Below are 25,306 nucleotides of genomic sequence, written 5' to 3'. Positions count from 1 at the left end.
TTATAAAATCTTATAAAATTTTGTATATTTTACATTGTGAAGAAATTAAAAGTTTTTTTTAGATATCATTAATATTTAAATAATATTTAATTTTAGATATCATTAATGTTTAAAATATATCAATTAATATAAAATTAATTCGATTTTATATTTTTATAAAAATTTGAAAAAAATAATTTCCGCAATTGAAAAATTAATTTGATTTAAATAAAATATTAAATAGATATGTAAAATTGTATAATAAATAAAATGTAATATTCTTTCTTAAATATAAATATTGTTCCCTTTCAAATTTATAGGAACATTTCCTATCTAAGATATATTTATTCCTTGTTCCTGTATGTGACAAATACACGTGTTTCATATTTCAATATGAAAAATAAACCAGTCCGTCATAAAGAATTAAATACATTTCAGGTATAAAATATGAAGCAAATATATTTCAAATATAGTATAAAAATAAAAAAAAAGTATTTTTTTTAATGTAATATACAATATTTAATACAATATTTTTGGTATTTTTTTTATATAGTTTAAAACATTTTCCGAAAGAATAAATGAAATCGATGTTGATATATTTCATTATGTTTCACATCGAAACGAGGAAAATGATGAAGAAGCCGAAACTTATTTTTATCAAACACTTCAAAAATGGAATTTTCTTAACCTTACAGAAGGTTATTGCAGTTTTAAAAAGAAAGTTCGTAATATCGTAACTCTTCCTCAATTGATTAATCAAAAGCAATTCGTAGTAGATACGTTAATAGAATATTTAGAGAAAAGAGATATTTTGTTTTTACAACCAATTTTAGAGTAAGTATTGTATTAAAAGTTAATTATCATTTTATCAATTAATAAAGTTGAAAAACAATAAAAAGAAAGATTAAAAAAAATATATATATATTAAAAATATATATTTATTAATCATATAATCATATTTTTTATTGCAGATTAGTAGTGGCTGTATCAAAAGATTTGCAAAAAGATTTTTATGAATATTTTCCTAGATGTTTAATTGTTATTATTGATTTATTACGAACAAAGGATACAGAACAAATAGAGTATACATTTACATCACTAGCTTATTTATTTAAATTTTTATGGAGATATCTGATTCAAAATATAAAAACTGTATTTGATCTTTTGTTGCCATTATTAGCAGATACGCAACCAGCTTATGTAAATAGTTTTGCAGCTGAAAGTTTTGCATTTGTGGTACGCAAAATTAAAGATAAAGATTCTTTCTTAAAAACAATATTACATATTTTGAAAAATAATTCTAATGCAATATCAGGATGTGGTAAATTATTATTTGAAGTAATATCTGGTACACCAGGACAATTTCATTCATGTGCAGAACAAATGCTTTCATTATATTTCAATGCATTAAATAATGAATCTTTTAATCAAAGTCTAATGTTTAAATTATTAAAAGAAATTATTGACTGTTTGCTACAAAATATATATCCACAGAAATGTCATATATTTTGGTCTGTATTTTTAAATGTTATGGACAAATCTATTGAAAAAACTAGAAATTTTCAATTAACAACTGGAAAGCAAAAAAGTTTAATTCTTTTGATGCAATTGTTGAATACAATTATAAATTATAAAAATGGAAAAATTGTTATAGATCCTGTATCATTGATTAAAAAGTTGGTTCAAATTTTAAATATTTTTGAAAATGAAAATGATGTATTGCAAGAAACTATAAATGTATCAGTTACTATTCTTTTGGCAACTAATGTTAAATTGATGCAAGAGACATCCAGTCAAATATTATTTAAAATTATGTCTGTGAAAGATATCAAATTATTATATGGTACTGTTGAAAGTTTAATGCACTATTCATCATTTGAAACTTTAATATTGCCTCATATAATACGACATAGCATCTCCATTGGTTTTAATGATGACATTTTAGAACTGTTTACTAAGATAATTAAAGTAAAAGCTCCCTTATGTCTTAATGGTATCAATTTGAATAAATGGACAAAATACATTTTAGATATACGAGGTGCAAAGTTTGATAGTATTAATTTCTGTCAAAAGAATTTAAAAGCTCTTTTAAATAATGATATACCAGTAAATACATTAAAGACATTAATTATTTTACCACATTTAAAACCTTTGCCAGAAGAATTTAAAGATATTTTAAAAAATGGAATATTATCTTTATATCAACGGATATTAAATAATATCAATATAGAAATTGAAATAAGTAAATTATGTTTGACATTATTAATAGCTTTGGAATCAGCAATTCATATATTGGAATTAGAAATTTTACAAAATTTTATGGAAATGAATGATATAAAAATATTAGACTTAATTACAAAATATCCTGATAATAAGTTCATCTTAAATGCAGTAGATTTATATATAACATATTTTAGTACATCACAATATCGAGATATTTATATAAATAGAATTATATTTGATAAGTTAAATAATAATATTGCACAGAAATTAAGTTCACCTTTTAGTGAAATCCGTTTAATAGTAACACATTTATATTTTTTATTTTCTAATATCAATGAAATTGAATCTACTTTGAATGAAAAGAATAAAAGAAATCCTATGGAACATATGTATTTAGCAGAATGTGAATCTATATCTATACAGACTTATAGAAGTAAATTGCTACATTTACAAACATTGTCATATGAAAGTGATATAATGACAAATTTTGATTTGAAATATTATGAAATTCCTCTTCGATATTTATTGGGAAATCTATATATAAATTTTTCTTTATTGTGGGAACCTGTGAGTAAGATTATAGCTACTTATGCAAATAAAGACTGTGATCAATTTTGGCCTTTATTCTTAACAGAACTAAAATGTGATGAGAAATTAATTACAGATTATAAACCATTATTTGAATGTAATATTATTTCTGAAATACAAAATGCAATACAAAAAAGCAACGATAAACCAGATTATAAAAATCATAAAATTCTTTTATGGAAATGTATGACAAATTTTTCTCATTTTTGTGAGATAAAAAACAGAGACATAACAGGTTTATTTATTGATTTTGTAAATGATAATTTTTTTAAGTCTAATTCTGAAGATGCAAGATATTGTAATATTTTGAAAATACAAGACTTAACTATTTCTAATAGCAATATGAAAATTGACAAAGAAAATGAAAGTGATAATGAATTTGAAGAATATAAAGAAAATGAAATAGAAGAGAAAGAACAAAAAGAAGTTACAATTTATAAAAATACAGAATTAAGACAAATAAATGCAGAAAATAAAGAAATAGTAAGTAAGAATTATAAAGTAAAGCTTTTAATTGCTCAACTTGAAGTATTTGAAAAAATGACAAATCCAAAAACATTATACAGGGAATCAGAAATGCAGAAACTTTATTTAGATTTACTGTCTTCAAAAAATTCTGATATCCAAAGAGCTGCTTTAAAATGTCTTCTTACCTACAAATATAAATATTTATTACCTTATAAAGATAATTTGCTGAGTTTAATTAATGAAAAAAATATGAAAAATGAATTAACACGTTTTAAGATTGATAATGAAAGTAATATGATATTGGATGAACATCGCGATGAATTTATACCTATATTAATGAGGATAATTTATGCGAAAATGATTACAAAAACAGGAATGAGAACTGGTAGTAAAGCTGGAAGTATTCTAAAACGAAAAATGATTTTACGTTTTCTAGCTGGAATTCAAGAAAATGAAATGATCATATTTATAAACATGGCATTTAAACCTTTTAAAAAATATATATTGCTAGAATTAAATAAAGTGGATAATCAACAAATTAATTTAAGACAACTTACACAGAATATTATTAATACTATTGATTTGAATAATGTTACACCACCTAAGCGATTACAAAGTGCTACAAATTTGCTTGCAATTTTAATAGAACAATCTGGTAGTAAAATGGGACAAAAATTATTACCTTATTTACTTGGTTTAGTAATATGCATTCTGGCAGAAATAACTGGAATTTTACAAAATTCAGATAAAGTTCATGTTGGTTATTTAAGATTAATTAGAAATGTCAGATCAACTTGCATCTCAATATTAGCAAGGTTTTTTAGTCATTTTGAAAATTATGAATGGAATGAATATGAAATAGATGCCTTATATAATGTAGCTATATTTCCATGGTTGGAAAAGTTACCTATGGATGGTATTCATAGTCCTACTCCATTATTACGATTGTTTATGATATGGAGTCAAAACTCTCGTTATTATCCGTTATTTATAAAACATCGCGAAGATAATAAATCTATTAGTCCTCTTCCATATATAATGCAACTTTTATTAAATCCAAAAACAAATACATCTGTAACTAATGCTATTCTCGAAATGATTGAAAAAATGGTAACATTACAAGATTATGGAAAAACGAATGAAAATAACATGGAAGTTGATACACCTTTTCTTCCTTTAATTCCTATAATTAATAATTTACTTGAAATAAATAAAGAAGCATTATCTAATGATGTCAATTATGGATCTGTTATACTTCTTCCTCATGTATTTGATATTTTACAATATATTAAGAATAAACTTGAAAAATCGACTAAAAGAATAAGTAAATCAGAACTTGTAATTTTATCACGTATTTCAGAATTTGTGAAAGATGCAGATGCATGTAACATACTTCTTATTCTTACTTTACCAATATTAACTAAAAAAGCTGGAACTGGTGAAGAAGAAGAAATTATTATTGAATTAATTACAACTATAATAAATCTTGTAAAACAAGTGAAAAAACCAACAACACATATACGAGCAATGTTACCTTTATTAAGTACAATATCGACAATTTCTACTCGTAAACTTCTATTAGAACTTTATAAAACAATTGTTGAAAATTCTATTGAAGATGATCGTGAGACATTAATAAAAAATTATAATTTAATAAATGCGCTTAATGCATGGGATCATAGATGGATTGATCAACCAGATTATCAAAAAAGATTAGATGCATTTTCTGAAATTAATAATACAATGGAAAGGAATGAAATTACATTAGAATTTGGTGTAGCTATTATTCATAATTGTTACTATTTTCTTAAAAATGAATCAGATTTAGCATTGAGAGACAATGCAGGACAATGTCTTAAACTTCTTGGTTGTAAATTAGCAAAGAAATACAAAGAAAGTACCGTAGATAGACGTTATTTGATCGATGATACAATTTTAGTACTTATAAGAAAAGGAATAACTAGTAAAATTGAAATTGTAAAATTTCAATCAATAGCTTTTTTGGGATATTTAGCTATGGAATGTTCAGATGTTCATCCCATTTTACGAGATTTATCGCCATTAACTAATAAAATAGATCTCGAAGTAGATTTCTTTGAAAACATGCAACATTTGCAATTACATAGAAGAGCTCGAGCATTACTTAAATTTTGCAATTTTGCAAAAACATTAAAAAAATCAATAAATTCACGGACATTAACACAATTTATTCTTCCTCTTGCTTCTTCATATTTGTGCAATGAAACTTATATACATAAACACAATATTATTGATGCTGCAATTGAAACAATTGGAACTGTATGTAAACTTTTACCATGGCATCAATACGAAATTATTTTAAAACATTATTTAGAAAAAATAAGAAGTTCTATTGAATTTCAGAAACAACTTGTTAGAATTATTGTTATTATTTTAGATTCCTTTCATTTTGATTTATCAAAATATAAACCTACTGAGGAATTTTCAATATCAAAATATATTAAAAACATTTCTGAAAATGAAATAGTTTTTGATAAAAAGAAAGATGAAAATGAAAATATTGAAGAAAAAAGCAAGGAAAAAAATGATGAACAAAAAATAGAAGAAAAGTTAAACGAAGCTTTAAATTCCGAAAATATAAATAAAATTGAAGAAAAAGTTCAAAAAGAGACACAGGAAATACCTATTATAGAAAAACAGATAATTCTTTCACAATATGGAGCACAACAAGTTATATTTAGTATATCAAAAGAATTGTTACCTCAATTACATCGTTCCATTATAGCAAGAACAAGTCGTGAAAACAGTCACAAAATTAATAAGAAGAAAATTACAATAGACAACGAGGAAGAAGAATTAATGCGAGTTCCTATTGCTCTTGCTTTTGTAAAATTATTACAGAAATTACCAGAATATTTTTTAGATACTAATTTATCAGGGTAAATATAGTATATATCTTTTCATATAAAATTAATAAGTAATGAAAAATTATTAAAATATGGTAATTAATTGTTTCAGAATTTTTATGAAGTTATGTACATTTTTGAAATCTCGTTTAGAATCCGTACGGCGTATCACTCGTGAAATATTACAAAAAATTATGATAACTTTAGGTCCAAAATATCTTCATCATCTTTTAAGAGAAATGAATACCTTATTAACAAAAGGTTTTCAAGTTCATGTCCTTGCATATACAGTACAATCTGTATTAGTTGCTTTGAAACCATATTTTCAAAAATTTGATATCAATAAAAATCTTCAAAGCATTTTATCTGTAAGTATTATTATAAATACATTTTTTGAAAAAATTGTATATTTATTATATTGATAATTTAATTTTGCTTTATATTAGGTATGTAAAATAGATTTATTTGGCTTAACTGCAGAAGAGAAAGAAGTAATAGGAATCGTGAAAAATGTTGTAGAAGCAAAGTCTACAAAAAGTTTTGATATATTTCATATATTAGCACAATATATTACTGAATCATGTTTAGTAGATTTAATTTTACCATTAAAAGAAGTACTTATGAAAACCCATTCACATAAAACTGTGCAGAAAATAATAGAATGTTTGAGAAATATAGTATTAGGATTAGCTGATAATACTTTTATACCATTGGAACAAATGTTGATATTTCTTTATGGTGTAATTTCTGAAAGCATTCCTGAACTTAGACCCGAAAAAAATGATAAACTATTAACAGAAAAAGAAATAGAAACATTTAATAGACAGAAACCAGATTGCTTTATTATACCTCCAGAACCAAAAAATAAAATGGGCATAAAGGCTATTTCAAAAACATCGAAAAATACTAATGTCCATGTCATTATAGAATTTGGTTTAAAACTTTTTCATATTCTATTAAAAAGAGACAAAGTATCGAATGCAGATTTCAAACCTTTAATAGATCCATTTGTACCGGTCATAAGTGAATGTATAAGATCACAACATGTTAAGGTAAAACTATTTTATTTTTAATTTAAATAATATTTATAATTGACTGTGTTTAATATATCAATATTATATTTTTCTAGTTAACTACTTTAAGTTTACAGTGTTTAAACTGGTTGCTCAAAATGGATTTATCTTCAATACAAGAATCAATTTCAAACATATGTACATCTATTTTTGATTTATTGCATAAATATGCAGCAGCAGGCTTAAGTAAAGGAGATAATTTCGATTTAGTAATGGCAGCTTTTAAATGTATGTCTGTAATTGTTCGTGATGTGAAACACTATGTAATTAGTACAGATCAATTGAAAGCTTTGATCATGTATGCTGAACAAGATATGCATAATACTGATAAACAAGCTACAGCGTTTGGTTTACTCAAAGCAATAATTGCTCGAAAAATGATTCTTCCGGAAATGTATCTAGTTATGGAAAAGGTGGCTGTTTTAAGCATTACATCTGAATTAGAACATGTTAGATTACAATCTCGTTCTGTCTTTTATTCCTATTTAATGGAATATCCTCTTGGTAAACATTTAAATAAACATATAGCATTTTATTTGACACAAGTTAGCTATGAAATGCAACCTGGTCGACTTAGTGCTTTAGAAATGATTCACAATATTGTCACAGGATTTCCATTTGTAAGTATATTTATTTATTTTTTTTTTCTTTCTTTTTTTTTTTTTTTTTTTATCAATTACAAGAAACGAATTAGTTTCAATTTATTTATAATTTATTTATAATTTATAACTTTAGAAAACTTTAATTTTGAAATCAAGTCTTATATTTATAATGGTGGGTGCAAGATTAGTAAATGACGATGATCCAACATGTCGCAAATTGTGTGCCAAATGTATTAAAGAACTAATCAAACGTTTATCTTATAATCGAAGAAGTAAATTATTTGATATAATTATAACATGGTTAAAAGATATAAAGGTATTATTTATAAAATTGAATCTTAAAAATATATACACATATATTTTATTATTATTATAATATAATATTTTTTAGATAATGCATCGAACATTAGCTGCACAATTATGTGGTATATTTGTAACTGTAGAAAAAGATTCTTTTGATTCTCGTTTAAAAGAAATATTACCTCTTATTTTAAAACAATTTCATGCAAATTTTAATGATAATGAACCGGGTCGTTTTGTGAAAATTCATTCGGAAGAAAAAACTCAATTAGAAATGCACAACATCAAAGATCCAGAAAGAATGAAAGATCATCATATGTTTCAAGTATTACAGTTGGTATTAAAAATATCAGCAAATTGTACAACATTTCTTAAAAATGAAGAATATAAAGAAACTATTCATTTATTCGCTGGTTAGCATAATTATTTATTTGTTGCCTAATATACTTTATAATAGTATTTAATTTTTAAGTAATTTTTTACATTTCAGAATATAGTCAATCTTTACTGGCACATCCTCATACATGGGTTCGTTTAGCAGCTTCTCAAATGATTGGTTTCATTTTAGCTATTCTTGATGTTGATAAGATTATAGACATTATAAACAATCCAGAAAAATATGAAAAAGAAATCGGTTTCATATATTCCGATCCTATTACCATTATAAAAAGTTTAACTTTAGATTTAGTTGCACAATTACAGCCTGATATGACATTAGAAGAATTAACTGACCAGACTGTTAAAAATTTAATTTTTATTGCAAGAATTTTGAAATCTATAAAAAAAATTAATACAATTGCTATTGATCAAAATGATGAAATAAAATCAGATAAAAATCAGTTATCTCTTCCTTGGCTTGTTAGAAAATTGAGAAAAGCTGTAAATAAAGAAATAACTCAAACTCCTAAGTCAATAACAGTGGTAAATATTCATAATTGTTATATTATTTTTATATAATTTTAAAAAAATTATTAGAATATGAATTTATTTTTTTTTAGCGAATTGCTTTCTTTAAATGGGTGGCTGGTGTTGTGGTTACAATACCTATGGAATTCTTAAATATAATACTTTTTAACATCATGTCACCAATTGTGCGAGAAATATCGGCAGTAGAAGAAAAAAACACTACTTTAAGGCGATTAGCTAAAGAAGCGGCTATGATGATTAAAAAACGTTTAGATAATGAACAATACACTAAATTATTAAATCGAATACAACAGAATTTAGATATTAAGAAAGCAGAAAGAAAAAAAATTCGTACGCAACAGGTAATTTCTTATATTTTTTTATATTTTCATTATTTTTTATAAAATGAATAATAAAAATATGATTTATAAAATATACGATTAATATAATAATAAATGAAATAAATATATAATTTATAATGAAACAAATGAAAAAACAAATAAAAAAAATATCTAATATTAAATTTTTTTTTATCGCAGTTTGTAACGGATCCGGAATTGGCTGCTAAACGTAAAATTGTAAGACAACAAAAAAAGAAGGAAGCTAAAAAAAGAAAATTGGATATAATAAGAGGGAAAAAAAATATCAAAAAAACATTTGAAAAAAAAATTGATATTTAGATGTCATATAAATAAATAAATTAAAAAAAATTTAAATATGTAAATATTATATTATATATATTTATATATAATATATTATATATTATATATTATATATAATACTATATATTATATTTGAAATTATATTATATTATATTTTATGTACATAAATATATATTTAATTTTTTAAGTAATAATATTATACAGATATTGTAAAAATAAAATATAAGATATATTGAGAAATATTGTTTAATTTATTCTTATGATAATGTTATCTTCAAAAAATTTACGAACTTGAAGTATATTATTAAGTATAATTAAACTATTAATATTCGTCCATGAAAAGTTATTAGTTATTTCTTTAATTTTTATGCATAAGATATTTTACTTATTATATAAGAGATTATTATTTAGAGTTTAAATTTCTTGGTAAAGTAAAAAACAATCTTATCGGTGGTTCGATATAAAAAGACGAAGTTCGAATTGGAACATAAGAATTGATTATTTTTGAACGAAGAATTCAATTGATCGTCCAACCAATCGTCATTCTTCGTCTAACCAATTTTAGTTCGAACGTTTTCATTGATTGTTGAAGTGTTGAATTGCTGTAGAATCATAAACTTGTGTACACAAAAACTTTATTTTAACTATGTTTACCATCGTGATGTTAATTGTGATATTAATATTATCAATTATTTTTATAAAGATCAAAAAAGATACAAAACCATATCCTCCAGGTAATTGAAGATATTTTTTATGAGTTATATTATCCTATAAAATTAGTGAATCATTATTTTTGTAAATTACATTATTCTATAAAATTAGTCATCAAAAATATAAAATTGTATAATATTATATTTTTTTTTTATTTTTTCATTTAAATATTATTATATTTTATTATATTTTTATAATAAATTACTATATTTTTGATTTTGATACAAAGTTTTAAAGACATTATTGTTTAAAATATTTCATTTGTTTTTTCACAAGAACATAGAATTATCACATTTAAAATTAAAAATATTAAATTATTGTTCAAATCACAAAAAGCATAATTATTTTGTCACATACATACAATTTAAAATTATTAATTTAATATTTAATATATTTAATTTAAAATAATATTTAAAAAATACGTGAGAAATAAAAGAATGGAAGCTGCTAAGTAATTCATGCAGACATAAATTGTAATCGATTTCATTTGATCAATTTATTTAATTAATTTAATTTCTTTGGTGGCATTAATTCTGTTGAAAGTTATTTATTTTTTTTTTTCAAAGTATTTATATTTCCTTCAAAATATTTATTGTTTTATATTCTTAATTATTATTATTATTATTTAACATTTGCTTTGTTACGTACAATAGTACACTTAATGTTTGCATTTTTGGTTACTTAACCATGCATCACTATCCCCACCAATTCTTGACAAAGGGACAGAATAAGCTTCGAGTAGTGTAGTTTATATCAATATTCACTCACATTTATTTTCTTTCAATTCAATGGAATTTTTATAAAGATCAGAAAAGTTACCTTAATCACTTAAATGTCCATATTTAATCCCAACTGCGGATACTATTACATATATTTTTATATTTATTTATTTTTAATTATCACTTATATTATTCGATTTATGAATAAAAATTTAGTCAAAATTATTATTATATTTGTTTATTGATCTATTTAAAAATCTATTTTTTATTATTTATCTATTTATCTATTTATCTAGATTATTTAATAATCTATTTTTTAATATATTTTTTTTATTGAATGTGATGATGTGATGCTTTCGATAATCAATATTTATATTGAAGATTTTGACATTTGAATTTTTAAAAGTTTAATATAATAGAGAGTTATAATATAAGAGTTTAATATATTAATTAATAATAAAGTTTAATATAATAGATAGATTTAATATTGATATATTAATGTTAAATAAATGATAATGTTATAAATGATATTTTTTTCTTTTTTTAAATCTCAATTATTTTTTAGGACCATTTTCATGGCCCTTTATCGGTAATCAGTTTTTATTGAAACGTTTAACACGTGAATTTGGAGGACAACATAAAGCATTTTTGGAGCTTTCAAGACGATATAATAGTGATATTATAACTGTGAATATTAGTCATGAAAAAATAATAATCGTTTCTGGAAGTAAATTTTGTGATTTGATATTGCAAAACGAGGAATTCCAAGGGCGTCCTTGGAACGAATTTATTAAAATTCGAAATATGGGCAAGAAACAAGGTACATTAAAATTTGAATCTATTTTAAAACAAATTTCGAATATTTAGTTTTATAATTATACAATTTAAATTTTATAATTCTTAAAATAGATAATAAAATTTAAAATATTCATTTTTAAATTTGAAGTCACATTATAAGTACAATATTTTGAATATAAAAAAAATATTTCGTTTAACTGAATAAAATATTTTAGAGAAATTGAAAGAGATTGATTATCAAAAAAATATTTTTACAAAAATTCAAAAAATTCAATGGAACATAAATATTTTTTTTATAGGTCAAATAAGAAAGATTTCAATTTTATTTTTTTAAATTAAAAACTATATAATTTTAAATGTATTAATCAATTTATCTGGAGGTTTTCTTATTTGAAAATTTTTCGAAATTTACTTACTTAAAAATGAGATTTCAAATTAAAAAATTTTATTTTATATTTTCGATTTATTTCTTATATAGAATCATTTATTACCGATTGTACTATTAGTTATGAGATCTTCTATAATGACAAAAACTTAGTTATAAGATCCTATGTATATAATATAATTCATTTTTATTAAAAATATGAATTATAATATATTATCTTATAATAAATTAGGAAAATATATTAAATATTATAGTGAGATAGATAAAAAATAAGAAGGAATAAATTTTTACCAATAATTTACTCATGTCTAATTGAAAATTGATTAATGAATAATAAATTAACAATTTCATTTGTACTTGAAAAATTTTTTATATGTACTTTACTCCTAAACAAAAAAATTTTTCTTTTCCGATTTATTTTATTTGCATATAGAATTATATAGATCATTATATCACTAATTATTAAATACTCTGTATAAATATGATTTATTTTCAATTAATGATATTATCGTTTCTTATTGAAAGGAATCACAATGAACGATGGAGCAGAATGGAAAGAATTACGAAATTGGATGATGCGAACTATGAAGATTTTCGGTTTTGGAAAAAGCGAAATGATTAAAATGATTCAAAATCAATTAATCATATTTTCAGAAAACTTGAATAAAAATAAATTACATCGATTGAAACTATTGTTTGTACCAGCTGTAATTAATGTCCTCTGGAATTTTACAACGGGAGAATTAACGGCATTCGATCAACAGCAGAAGTACAAACATGAATAATTATATATATATGTATATATATATGTAAAACACAATGAATCGTGATCGTTAGTCCTTTTTCCCAATGTTTCTTCGTAGATTAGAATATTTTCTCGATTTGTTGGAACGTCGATCGAAATGCTTCGATATCACAGGTGGGCTTCTCTCCGCTTTCCCTTGGATTCGTTACATTGCACCTGAGATCTCAGGATATAACATTATGTGTATGCTGAATAACGAGCTCAAGGATTTCTTAATGGTGTGTTCATTCCGTATTCAATTATGAGTTTATTAAACACAATGTTCAACAATTAAGCCGTTATATGAAAATTTTTCTCACACAGAAAATTATTACTGACCACAAAGAGAAATATAGTCTAGGAAAGGAGGCAGATCTAATTGATATGTTTCTTCAAGAAATGAAAAAAAATGAGGAATCCACCATTTTTACTGGTATAATCAAGTTCATATAATATTTCATTCATATTTGTATAGATACTTGTGTGTAGATTTACGATATTTTTTTCTTAAAAATGTATGAATTTCTAATAGGAATTCATAGATTTCAAAAGAAAACATTTTTGATATTTTTCATTTAATTAAAAATAATAAATTTTAAATTTCCTTTTAATTTTAAAAAACACTAATATTTTCTAATACGTATTAATAAAAATATGTTAGCCTATTAATAGAAATAACTACGAAAGAGAAAGTATTTTCACTAGAAGTTGTCATACATCGAAGTTGTCAACCCCATCGAATGTGCATATGTAAATATATATATTTTTCTGTAATAATTTTTAGACGAACAATTGATGATGATATTAATCGATCTTTTTCTCGCTGGTTTTACTACTACAAGCACGTCTTTGGATTTTTTGTTTTTAATTATGACATTGTTTCCGGATGTACAACGTAAAGTACAAAAAGAAATTGATTCAGTAATTCCACGAGATAGACTTCCCAACATGGAGGACAAAGCAAAGTAATTGAATTTAAATGTTAAAAATTATTATGCATATAAAATTTTAGGCAAAATTAATTCAAATTTGGTTGAATTATTTGAAAAAGATTATTCTATTATATAAATTATTCTATTTACTTTGTATTATTTTTTCGAAATTTTTACATAGAAGGATTCGCAAAAGAATATCTGATGAAATAATTGGAGGATTTAATACGTATGAAAATAAAAATTCTTTATTATAGACTTCCATATGTCGAGGCTGTAATAAATGAAACATATCGATTATGGCCAGTATTCCCTATAATTGGACCACGACGAGTTCTTTGCGATACGAATATTGATAAATACATGATACCGAAAAATACCACTGTTTTATTCAATACATATTCTATCAATAAAGATCCTACTCTTTATCCAGAGCCAGATAAATTCATGCCTGAAAGATTTATTAAAAATGGAGTTTTTATACCAGATGAATATTCTTTACAATTTGGAAAAGGTACAAAATAGAAAATAATTTTGCAATTGTAAAAAAATTAAAAATTTTATGATATAGTATATTATGGCTCATATGGTTAAATGAAATAGTGACTTAAAACTTGATTTGATCATCTATAATTTTTATAATTTTAATTATATTAATATGTTTTTTTTTTCAGGAAAAAGACGATGTCCAGGTGATGTATTGGCAAAAGCTACGATATTTATTTTATTTGTTGGTATAATGCAGAAACATACTCTATTACCAGTTCCTGGTAAAGGACCATATTCTATAGAAATTAATAGTGGTATAACATTGACGCCACAGCCTTATGATGTATTAGTTGAAAAACGATAATTTTTGAAATCTTTGTATTTTCACTTTAGATGAATATATTTTTGAAAGTTGTCTCCAAACAAAACTTGTCCTTTTTAAACTAAAATAAATTAAAATAAAAAACACGAAATATTATTATTGAATTTAAAAAAAAAAAACATGAAAAAGAAATACAAATTTCATTTATTATAAAAAAATGTTAATTGCTCACTATGAAGAAATAATAAAACTAAAATAATAAAAATAAAATAAAATGTATTATTTCATACTTGTTCGTAATATCCAAGTTATAAACGCATAATTTTTAGATTAGATTATTCTAATAATAAATTGTGATAAATAATAATAAAAATATTATTAACACATGTAAAATATGACGTTTTTCGGTTTGAAGTAGCTTCACCCATAGATAGAAACCAGTTTATTTGATTTCAACAAATTTTTCTTTCCAATATTGTTTATTGTTTCTACCGCATGAAAGTTGCTTTAAGCGTCGTTTTACGTGTTCGACGAAATCAGCGCGTTTCACAGAAGTCCAAATGTACCTTCACTTGTGCACCATCGCACGTGGAGATTCACTCCTTTTATATCGGGTTTCAATATTTCAACATGTCAAATATTCTTTATTGCTGAAAAATGGACTTTGCAAGATCAATAAATATATTGTATGATATAACAAATTTTTATTATATTATACAAATATTTTTTATAAATAAAAACTTATTATCTTATATTTATTTAAAATATAATAGTTTCTCGATTATTTCTAATATGAAAAGAGATTAATCAGATAATTTTATTTCTTAGATCAACAAATAGATGTAATCATATTGTAATATCATTTTTAGAGTGTAATATATGCATTATCTAATAATATATATTCAAAAAATAAATATTACAATTATTTATTAAATTAAATTTTTAGAAAAAGTGTAAATAAGAGTATGATAATTATACAGTTTAATTATGTCTTAAAAATTATTAAAAATTATTATTCTATTAAATATGATATGATTTTTGTATTCAATTAAATTATTTTAAATTATTACCTTGGAAAAACGTGACGCATTATAAATGATTCACTCTGATAGATAAGGAAGTTTATTCACATATGTAATTTTCTTTTTTAATGTATTATGTTTAAAATTTTATTCTCATTATTTATAATATTTATATAGTGGAGCAATTTGTTACATCGGATCTTGCCGTGATTTTCAAGTAATAAGATTTCGGTGATATAGTAAAACCATCGTATCCATTTGGATCTGGTTTGCCATGTTCTGGTGAAATTTCGATATCGAAGTAATGTATCACATAGGCAAAATATAAAAATAAGGATGTCCGAGCCAGCATTTCACCCGGACAACGTCTTTTACCTAAAAAGAACAAAATGATTATTATACATGAATGTTATATATCAATTTATTAATTATATCAATTATATATATCAATACGTATAAAAATTTAATATAACATAAAAATTATATAATATAATATAAAAATTTCGAATATTTACACTGATATTTTAGTTTTTTATTTATCTTTTTTCGATAATGAAAACTATAGAAATTTAATTTTAATCAATGAATTATTTTTCGGGAATAATGATATATTGATACGTATATGCGTGTTCAAAAATATTCTAAACTAAGAATCATTTTTGTATTGAAAAAGATTTGTACCTAAACCAAATGGTATATTGGCATTATTTTGACAAAATCGACCATTTGTATCGAGAAATCGCTGTGGCCGAAATTCTTCTGGATGATCCCAATAAGCTTGATCGTTATGCGCACTATGGAAATCCAAAAGAACTATGGTGTCCTAAAATAATAAAAATATATTAATAAAACTCTTTATTCGGGATATTATTTGTGATACTTGCCTTGGGTATACTATATCCGTTCAAAATTACGTCTTTTGTAGTCTTATGAGGTACTCCAAGTGGTGCCAAAATCAAAAATCTTTGTATCTAATGCAACGATTAATTGTTTATACAATTTTTACAAGTTTCTAGTAATCATAATGAATAATAGATGAAAAAAATGAAAACTTTATTAATCAAAAATTATACTAATATATAATAATATAATAATTGTGTAATAATAAACATAAAATCTTATACAATAATTATTAACCCCTTTATTAATTAATTACCTCCGCAAGAAATGATTCCATAATTGGTAACGATGAGTAATCTTCCAATGTAGGAGATCGTGATCTGCCTACTACGTTATCTAGTTCTTCCTGGAGTATTTTAATCCATTCAGAATGTAAAGATAAAAAGAGCAAAGTAGTCGATAAAGTATCTGTTGTAGTTTTTGAACCGGCTAAGAAGAGGTCCAGGCACAGAATCAATAAATTTTCTCCTTTTAAACAATAAAAATTATTTGTTATTAATAAGAAAAAAACTTAATTGTACGGATAAAAAAAAATCTCACTCACTATCAAAAATAGAATCATTTTGTATGCCATTTTTTGATGAAATTTCTAGAAGAAAAGCTTCAATCAAGTCTTGCGGCTGATTTCCAGATAAATGTTTTTCGTGGTTATTGATTTCTTCATCTAAGAAATTCCAAAGTTTTCGAAGTATTTTCATTAAATTGTTGTAACCGGATAATTCTGGTATTATGAAACGTAGAAATGGCATTTGTGAGATAATGCCGCCCATTGTATCCATCAATCTATGGCAAACGCATACAAATGTTTCGACATAATATTTGCATTGTATTTCTTAATGCACTTTCTGCACTTTTAATTATAATCTGATCATATTAAAAAAAAACTTTAAAAATTATATTTTATTTTTTAGATTCTTTCTATAATTAAATTACCTAAAAGAATCGTGAACAATTTCAAGAATTTCTACCAATTTCTCATTCTCATACTCAAATCTATGACCAGCAAACATACACCAGAGAGAGTTCAAAACTGCAATGTCAAAGGCTGTGTGCATTGGTACAGGGCCTTTGATACTAACACGACGAAGATAATTCACAAGATTTTCAGCTTCGACAGTTAAATATTTTTCCATAATTGACTGACCTAGGCCAAAAGATCTGAGATGCCGCATCGTAAAACGACGACACTGAGACCACGTTGATCCTTCCGTAAATAAAATACCTGTCAAAATTTATTGATAAAATTATATTAAATTTATAAATTAAAAAAAGATACACAACATTTTTTTTAAATCTAATATTAATCGTTTATAGTACTAAATGAAAATTATAATTAAAAATTGAAAATTTTACTTTTTCTTTGTCTTTTTCAAATTTTTTTTACATACCTTTTCTCTTTCCAAAAGCACGGACTCTGAAAAAGAATCCATCCGGTCTGCCGTTGAATTCGTCTTGAAGAAGAACTTTCTTTACTAGATCGTGCGTCGAAATTACAACGACTTTCTGACTTCCTAATTTCAAACCCAAAATCGGCCCATAAGTCTTCGACAGTTCTTGAAAAGCCAAGTAAGCGTATTTGTGTTTCAGTTTCAATCGTCGAAACGTGAGAAAACAACCGATTAGCGGCAACCATTTTGGACCTGTCCAAACATTGAATAAAATATGAATAAAAACTTGAAAAAAACTAATAAAACATCTTGATAAATTAGAATAAAAAAAATTATAAACGAAGACTTTATTATTATTAGGAATTTTAATCTCACAGAATTGTTTTTTTTTTTTTTAGATTTAAAGTAATTAGTGTTTTATAAAAAATTATGTCTATTGATCATAAATTTTATGTTAACCGACCAGGAGGAAAATTGTGCGGTTTGACACAATCGTAAATGCAAAAGATACAATAGAGTGCAAGGAGAAGAGAAATAATCACGTAGAACATCTTGAAATGACTGATACTTTAGTTTGAGACTTCGAATGCGATTACTATACCAAGCATATATACATGTATGGTAACCAAAACGATTCTGGCGGTACTCTGTGATATTATCAGCGTGACACCCATGGCCTTTGACGAAAATATCTTTTTGTCTGAGACATCCTTTTCATGGCGCTCTTCTCATTCTGTGTTCTGTTTATAGAAATCCATTTTTTCTTCCTTTTTAGACTATAATACAATAAAAACTCCATGTAAAATGAAAGCTTGGTTGAACTTAACAATTATCATTGTTTATATAACAATATAGAACAAACTTTTGAACAAAAATCTTTAGATCAAAAAAAAAAAAAATAATAATAATGGATTATAAGAAAAATTAAAAATAAAATTGAAAAAAGTTCAAATAATAATAATAATAGTTAAGATATAAGAAAAAATCATTTCTCTTTTCATTTTAAATATAATTTTTAAAAAATATAAATAATAGAGTACTAAATTCAATGTAAAAAAGAAAAATAACGAAAAAAGATAAGATAAGAAAAGTAATATAAAAAAATAATATGAAGAAACAATGAATATAATACTTACTTATTTAAAATAAGTATATATATATATATAAATATAATTATATATAATTATATAATAATACGTGTAAAAAAGAAACGAAACAAATAAAATATAATAGGTATATAAAAAGAAATTACTTACAAAATAATAATTGCTTATATTAAAGTATAAATATCTGAAACATTAAAATAATTGAAATAAATTGAATTCAAAAGAATTATCTTTTATTTTCTTTTTGTATCATTATAAAATGATACAAAAAGAAAGTATCAAAGAAGTTGAAATATTTAAAATATTGAATTATTTTCAGATTAAATGGCTTAAATTGACTTACACCAATTGGTTTTATATTTTTGCGAAAAAAAGATACATATCTTCCATGTATCTTTTCATTTTGAATTCTTGAATTGATATTCCATAACATGAAATAGCAATAAAATGGAACTTTCTGATACGCCTACGATTGCTATTCTAAAATCATCATTTTAGAAAGTTTTGGAAATTTTGATTTTCGATTTTTTCAAGTTTGAGATAAAAATTGAATTGTTAAGACTTAAATTGTTAAAATGCGAGTTTTTGAATTTTTAAAACAAATATAATTTGACTTTTTAAATCAATAATAAATATAATATATAAAATATTTAGATTATAATTATTGTCTAGTCAAAAAATTATATAATTACCACTCAATAATAGAAAAAATCAAGTCATTTTTGATTTTATCGCTATTAAATTCGTATTATTTTATATTAATCATAATTTAAATTAGAAACTATTCAAAAGTAATGTTATATAATTGTCGATTATTCTCTTGTGCATGAATTACGTTATAGTTTGTTTTTGATTCGTAAAATTCAACTATAATCGTTCGATATTGAAGCTTCAAAATTTACTATATACATAATTATATTTAATTATATTAAAATATATAAAACAATTTTTTCAATTTTCTCCAATAAAATTTTAATTTCATAAAATTTTCCAATAAAAAGATTTTACTATAGTTACGTTAAATTTTCTATGAATTTCATCGAGATGAAATATCGAAATAAAATATCGAAACGAAACATCGACACAAAGAGACTGAGTAAAGTGAAAACCGCAATGGCCGGTAAGTAGATTAGAAAATATACGACATTTCTCCGATTCTTTTTTCTTCTTTGACACAACGTATGAAAAGTCTGACCTCACGGTATAGTTGGATCAAAGCAAGTTTCTCTCGTCGTGCATTGAGGCTGATTCCACAGCATAATGCACATATATGACTTATTAAGCCAAGTTTATGACTGACGAACAAACATGAAGAAGCATCAAATTATAAGCGTGACAAGCATCAATGAATATAATCTGCAACATGTTATACACTTAACTATACTAGTAGTATCATTAAATCTCTTAACATAAACATAAATATATAGAAGTGAAAAATTTTACTTGCGTACATAACTGTTTAGGAAGACTGATGTGAAGAGTACCAAAAAGATAATGCTTTCGTACAATGTCGTGTAACATCGTATATATCATCATATATATCAAATGTGTTATGTTAGTGTGGAATTTAATAGTATTACGCATACATTTACATCTTTAATGTGAAGTTAAACAATTAAATTTTTGACTTCTGTGCTTTATTCATGCTTCTTTATTTAGAGTAATGAAATCAAACGCTAGAATTGAATATCAACAAACAGAAATAAATTATTTCTATATATTCGTTCATGTTGCTTCCTTCGTTTATGTTCATTCGTGTTCATTCGTATTTACTCGATCCTGTTCGTATTTAAACATAGCATAGATCTGATTTTATAACACAGCTGGATATATATAAGAATATATGTAAGTTACTCATTATACTATAGTAACTCGATAACGAATTAATTTATTTCTTTTTGTAGGTGTATATATGTGTGAGATATATGAGTATGAGTGCATGGATACTTTCACTATGGTCGAGGTCTCCCATATACAACGCGATTCGACTTCCTTCCATAATAGATATGAACTTTCTCTGGTTTCGCAGCAGCTGCGGCTCGATCGCATGGTCACGTTGCGTCATGTTAAATCTAGATTCCGTGATAACGAAACGATATAATGCAAAGGTGTTAATGAAATATTAATAATTATATTGGTAATAGTAATGAACGAAAATGAATTTAGATGTTTGAAAAAAATAAATGGTATTAAAAAACGTTAAAGAAATGTTTCTATTTTTATAAAAAATTCATATAATATTAATAAAAATTCAATCTATTAAATTATTTTTTGCCATATATTTTTGATTCAGTTTTGGCTGTGTAAATAGCCAATTTGTATTATAAATATTATATAAATATTGTATTATAAATGTAAATAATATAAAATAATGCAATGAAATAATTTGTATCATTAATAATTTTCTTTTTACTAAAAAATATAAGTTTCTATAAATTTCACTGTAATATAATTGGAAAAGAAGAATAAAAGAATAATAAGAGACTTATTTTAACAAAATATTAATTAACTTTATTTATAACGATATCGATTAACAAAGAAAGATAACAACAACATTGTATAAAAAAAAAAAAGAGAAAATATACATAAAACGCATTAGAATACGGACTTTGTCGATTTATCCTTTTAATTCTCTACAACTTATTCTTACGACTAAAATAATATATACAGTGGCTTATGTTACAATACTTTCTCAAATAGTTTTTTGTAGAAGTTCATATTGTTTAATTAGCGTTGGGGAAACGTGAAATTTTGTGCTAAACCGCTTTGATTGTTTGCTGGTGGTGGTACCAGATCTTGACTAATTGATGGAGTTTCAGCCTTTGATGATCTATCCCACCTGATTTTATTTTCATCGATTTGATATTGTTGTTGCTCAACCTGAGCATTTTGCTTTGAAATAGTGTCAGGACTGTAAGGAGCTATCTGAGAATCTTGAGCCTGTGTATCTTTTCGGTCCCAACCGTGATGAGGATGGTGATCATCTATAGGAAACCATTCCGATATCCAGACTGGTTTCCAAATTTTTTTCCATGCTGGAACCCAAATTTCTTTCCAAGCTGGTACCCAAATTTGTTTCCAAGCCTCTTTCCAGGCTAACTTTTTATCAGGTACCCATTCGAGCTTTTTATCAGTCTTCCAAATTTGTTTCCAAGCCTCTTTCCATTCCAATTTCTTATCAGGCACCCAAATAAGTTTTTTGGATGGTTTCCAAATTTGTTTCCATTCTTCCTTCCAAATAAGTTTTTTGTCGTCTACCCAAATTTGTTTTTTAGCTGGTTTCCAAATTTGTTTCCAGGCTTCCACCCATTCTAACTTTTTGTCTGGTACCCAGATCTGTTTTTTTGCTGGTTTCCAATACTTTTTCCATAATGGTTTCCAAATTAGTTTCTTCTTCCACAGATCATGACTGGTATATTGCCATCCATGATGATCGGTACCGTGATAATGTTCTCCGGGAATGCCGATCTTGACCCATTCAGGAATCCAGATCTTTTTCCAAGCTGGTACCTGAATCTCTTTCCAGGCTGGCACTTGAATTTCTTTCCAAACCGGTTTCCAGATCTTTTTCCATGCAGGTACCTGAATCTCTTTCCATGCTGGAACTTTTATAGGTTTCCAAACGGGTTTCCAGATCTTTTTCCAGGCTGGTACCTGAATATCTTTCCATACTGGGACTTGTATTTCCTTCCACACTGGTTTCCAAATTTTTTTCCAAACTGGTACTTGAATATCTTTCCATATTGCCTTTTGCGTTGGAACCCACACGGGTTTCCAAATTTTTTTCCAAGCAGGTTTCCAGATCTGTTTTTTTGCTGGTTTCCAAATTTTTTTCCATCCTGGTTTCCAGATAAGCTTCTTCTTCCAATAACCATGATCATGATGATCATGGTGATCGTCATGATGTTCTTCGATTGCTGCACCATTCCCGCCTCCAGAATGGCCAAAATTAGCACCAATGTCACTACCTCCAGAATGACCAAAACCACCGCTAACATCACCACCTCCAGAATGACCAAAACCACCGTTAGCGTCATCACCTCCAGAATGACCAAAGCCACCTCCATCACCACCACCTATGTCACCACCATGACCGCTTGAATCTCCACCATAGCCGGAACCCAAATTACTGTGACTTCCCAAGTCATCACTCCATCTCTTTTGTGCCAATGTGCTATATCTATGTATAAAAATTATTTAAAGTATTGTTATCATCTTTAAGTATTTTTTAAAATAATTTATTCAAAGATAATTAATATAAAAAAAGTATAATAAAAGTATAATAAAAAAATAATTAATATAAAAGCAATTAAACTTACGGAGTTTGTTGCTGAGACTTCTGTTGTTGCAGCTGATTTTGATCCACTGCTTTGCTCGCCACAAATGCGACTTGCAATAGCACCACTAGTGCAACCTGTGAACAATATAATTGCACAAGTATAAAATTTTATACATAAATGCATGCTAGGATTTAGTATCTTCATTTTTAAATTCCAGAGTACTGGTTTATTTGATCTCATTTAGATGTCGATAAGAACCCGGAATATTCATGCAAAATCAAACAAAATGGAGAAATCTCTATTTTTTACAGCTATGTTCCAGACATGACTCTTAACGACTGTTCGTTTATGGAACATCACTTTCGAAACTCGTCGCTGATCGATAATCAAGTAACATGTTTGTCGACTAGTAGCCGGCCTCATACAGTTCCGGTTTTGACTACTGTTCTCAAATTATTATATATATCATAACTGAAAAGAATTATAACGATTATTGAAGTCATTTAAAATTATATTATATTATGAGAATATAATATGAATTTTTGAATGTATAATTATTCACTAATGAATTTTTATAAATCTGAATCCATTTTTTCAATTTTCTCTGAAAACCAAAAAGTAATTAAAAGTAATTTTATAATAATCTATTATAAATATCTGTATATATTATAAATATATTACTATATATACAAATTTACCATTAATTCCATTTTTCAGCTTAATAATCATCTGGAGCATTTAATGTTGGTTTAATCGTTAAACGGTAATCAAATTTTAATGTACCAAAAAATCTCAAATAAAATAAAATTAACAATCAATCATGATTACCATTCTTCGATAATGAACACTACTTACTCCAGATACGATGAATCTCGAAAGTATCACCTATTGTTTTTATTCGCATCCTTGCTACGATGAAATCATTCAAGAACATCCACCTTAAGGATATTTAAAAGTTTGACGGATATGGATGAAATTGACAAAACGTTTTGAAAACATATTTTAAGAATAAAAACTGACCACGCATCCCGGGCGAATCCTCATATTTCTCGCAATGCCGCCCGTCGGGCTCGGGCCGCGTATTCTTGTTCCCTAAGTGCAGGAAAACGTAACTTACTTCGTCCAATCAGTGGAACGCCGTAGTTATATAGGCGCGTATTCTCCCCCAGTGCCATCGTCTGAAGGTGACTTGTGGTGTGTCTGGGCCAGATGGTAAAAGTGGTGGTAAAATCGGCCTGGAGGTGGAGGTAGGTCCCATAGTTGGAGGAAATCGAGACACGATAGTGGTGGATTCCAACGAGACTATGTTACGGAAACTCGGCTGTTCAGCGTTGGGACCAATCTCATTTTTTACTTTTTGTTAATTGATTAGATCGCATTATTCATTGATGTGAAAAATGTTGTGACGTCTTCGAAAGCCTTTGCATTTTTCTCTCCTAAAAATTTAAATTTTTATGATATATGTTTCCCTTTTTAAATTATGTATAACATACATCTTATCTTTCAATATAATCTTATTTACCTTTCATTTTATTCTTTTACATTTTATTATACTGATATATCCGTGAAATCGTTTAAAAAATTGAATAGAGATCTTTAAAGTTGATTCCTTATATTTTACTTTATGTTTTATATATCGATGTCATATAATTCTTCTGATAATTAATATCGTAAATCTTACGAATAATATGTGCATAATAATATTTTTATCCCAACGGAAATTGTAATTATTTATTAAGTTCAAAAGAAACTTAATCCCATCGCTACGTTCTCTCCTTCCTCCT

General features: G+C 25.2%; 4 protein-coding genes across 5 annotated transcripts; 2 read left to right on the top strand and 2 right to left on the bottom strand.

Moving 5' to 3' along the window:
- Positions 1–371: 371 nt before the first annotated feature.
- LOC122710307 (small subunit processome component 20 homolog) lies at positions 372–9,704 on the top strand. The gene is made up of 11 exons (XM_043928060.1): positions 372–417; positions 533–813; positions 951–6,176; positions 6,256–6,511; positions 6,590–7,195; positions 7,273–7,836; positions 7,952–8,134; positions 8,210–8,531; positions 8,609–9,039; positions 9,117–9,386; positions 9,564–9,704. Exons 1-11 carry the CDS (start codon positions 373–375, stop codon positions 9,702–9,704), a joined length of 8,325 nt encoding a protein of 2,774 aa, XP_043783995.1. The 5' UTR covers position 372.
- A 441-nt stretch (positions 9,705–10,145) lies between these two features.
- On the top strand, positions 10,146–15,135 carry LOC122721170 (probable cytochrome P450 305a1). Its single transcript, XM_043948491.1, has 8 exons — positions 10,146–10,420; positions 11,682–11,936; positions 12,825–13,068; positions 13,163–13,322; positions 13,408–13,516; positions 13,868–14,048; positions 14,273–14,529; positions 14,690–15,135. Exons 1-8 carry the CDS (start codon positions 10,333–10,335, stop codon positions 14,866–14,868), a joined length of 1,473 nt encoding a protein of 490 aa, XP_043804426.1. The 5' UTR covers positions 10,146–10,332; the 3' UTR covers positions 14,869–15,135.
- A 768-nt stretch (positions 15,136–15,903) lies between these two features.
- On the bottom strand, positions 15,904–20,571 carry LOC122721167 (methyl farnesoate epoxidase-like). Of its 2 annotated transcripts, XM_043948486.1 has the most exons (10): positions 20,438–20,571; positions 19,393–19,426; positions 18,751–18,912; positions 18,137–18,388; positions 17,893–17,970; positions 17,293–17,531; positions 17,005–17,216; positions 16,733–16,819; positions 16,530–16,671; positions 15,904–16,223 (listed from the first exon to the last, which is right to left on the bottom strand). In XM_043948486.1, coding segments are annotated over exons 3-10 (1,218 nt in total). In that variant the 5' UTR covers positions 18,753–18,912; positions 19,393–19,426; positions 20,438–20,571; the 3' UTR covers positions 15,904–16,017. The 2 variants fall into 2 exon arrangements, with proteins under 2 accessions (XP_043804421.1, XP_043804422.1); XM_043948487.1 differs by lacking the exons at positions 18,751–18,912; positions 19,393–19,426; positions 20,438–20,571 and adding an exon at positions 18,600–18,702 and having other exon boundaries at positions 17,682–17,970.
- Positions 20,572–21,969: 1,398 nt separating this feature from the next.
- LOC122710306 lies at positions 21,970–24,566 on the bottom strand. The gene is made up of 3 exons (XM_043928059.1): positions 24,543–24,566; positions 23,562–23,656; positions 21,970–23,422 (listed from the first exon to the last, which is right to left on the bottom strand). The coding sequence occupies exons 1-3, from the start codon at positions 24,564–24,566 to the stop codon at positions 21,970–21,972; spliced, it is 1,572 nt and encodes a 523-aa protein (XP_043783994.1).
- Positions 24,567–25,306: the final 740 nt, after the last annotated feature.

Source organism: Apis laboriosa, unplaced genomic scaffold, assembly GCF_014066325.1.
Source record: "Apis laboriosa isolate Shangri-la unplaced genomic scaffold, ASM1406632v1 scaffold14551_cov152, whole genome shotgun sequence".
Classification (NCBI taxonomy): Eukaryota; Metazoa; Arthropoda; class Insecta; order Hymenoptera; family Apidae; genus Apis; species Apis laboriosa.
This window is presented reverse-complemented; position numbering and strand designations above follow the sequence as displayed.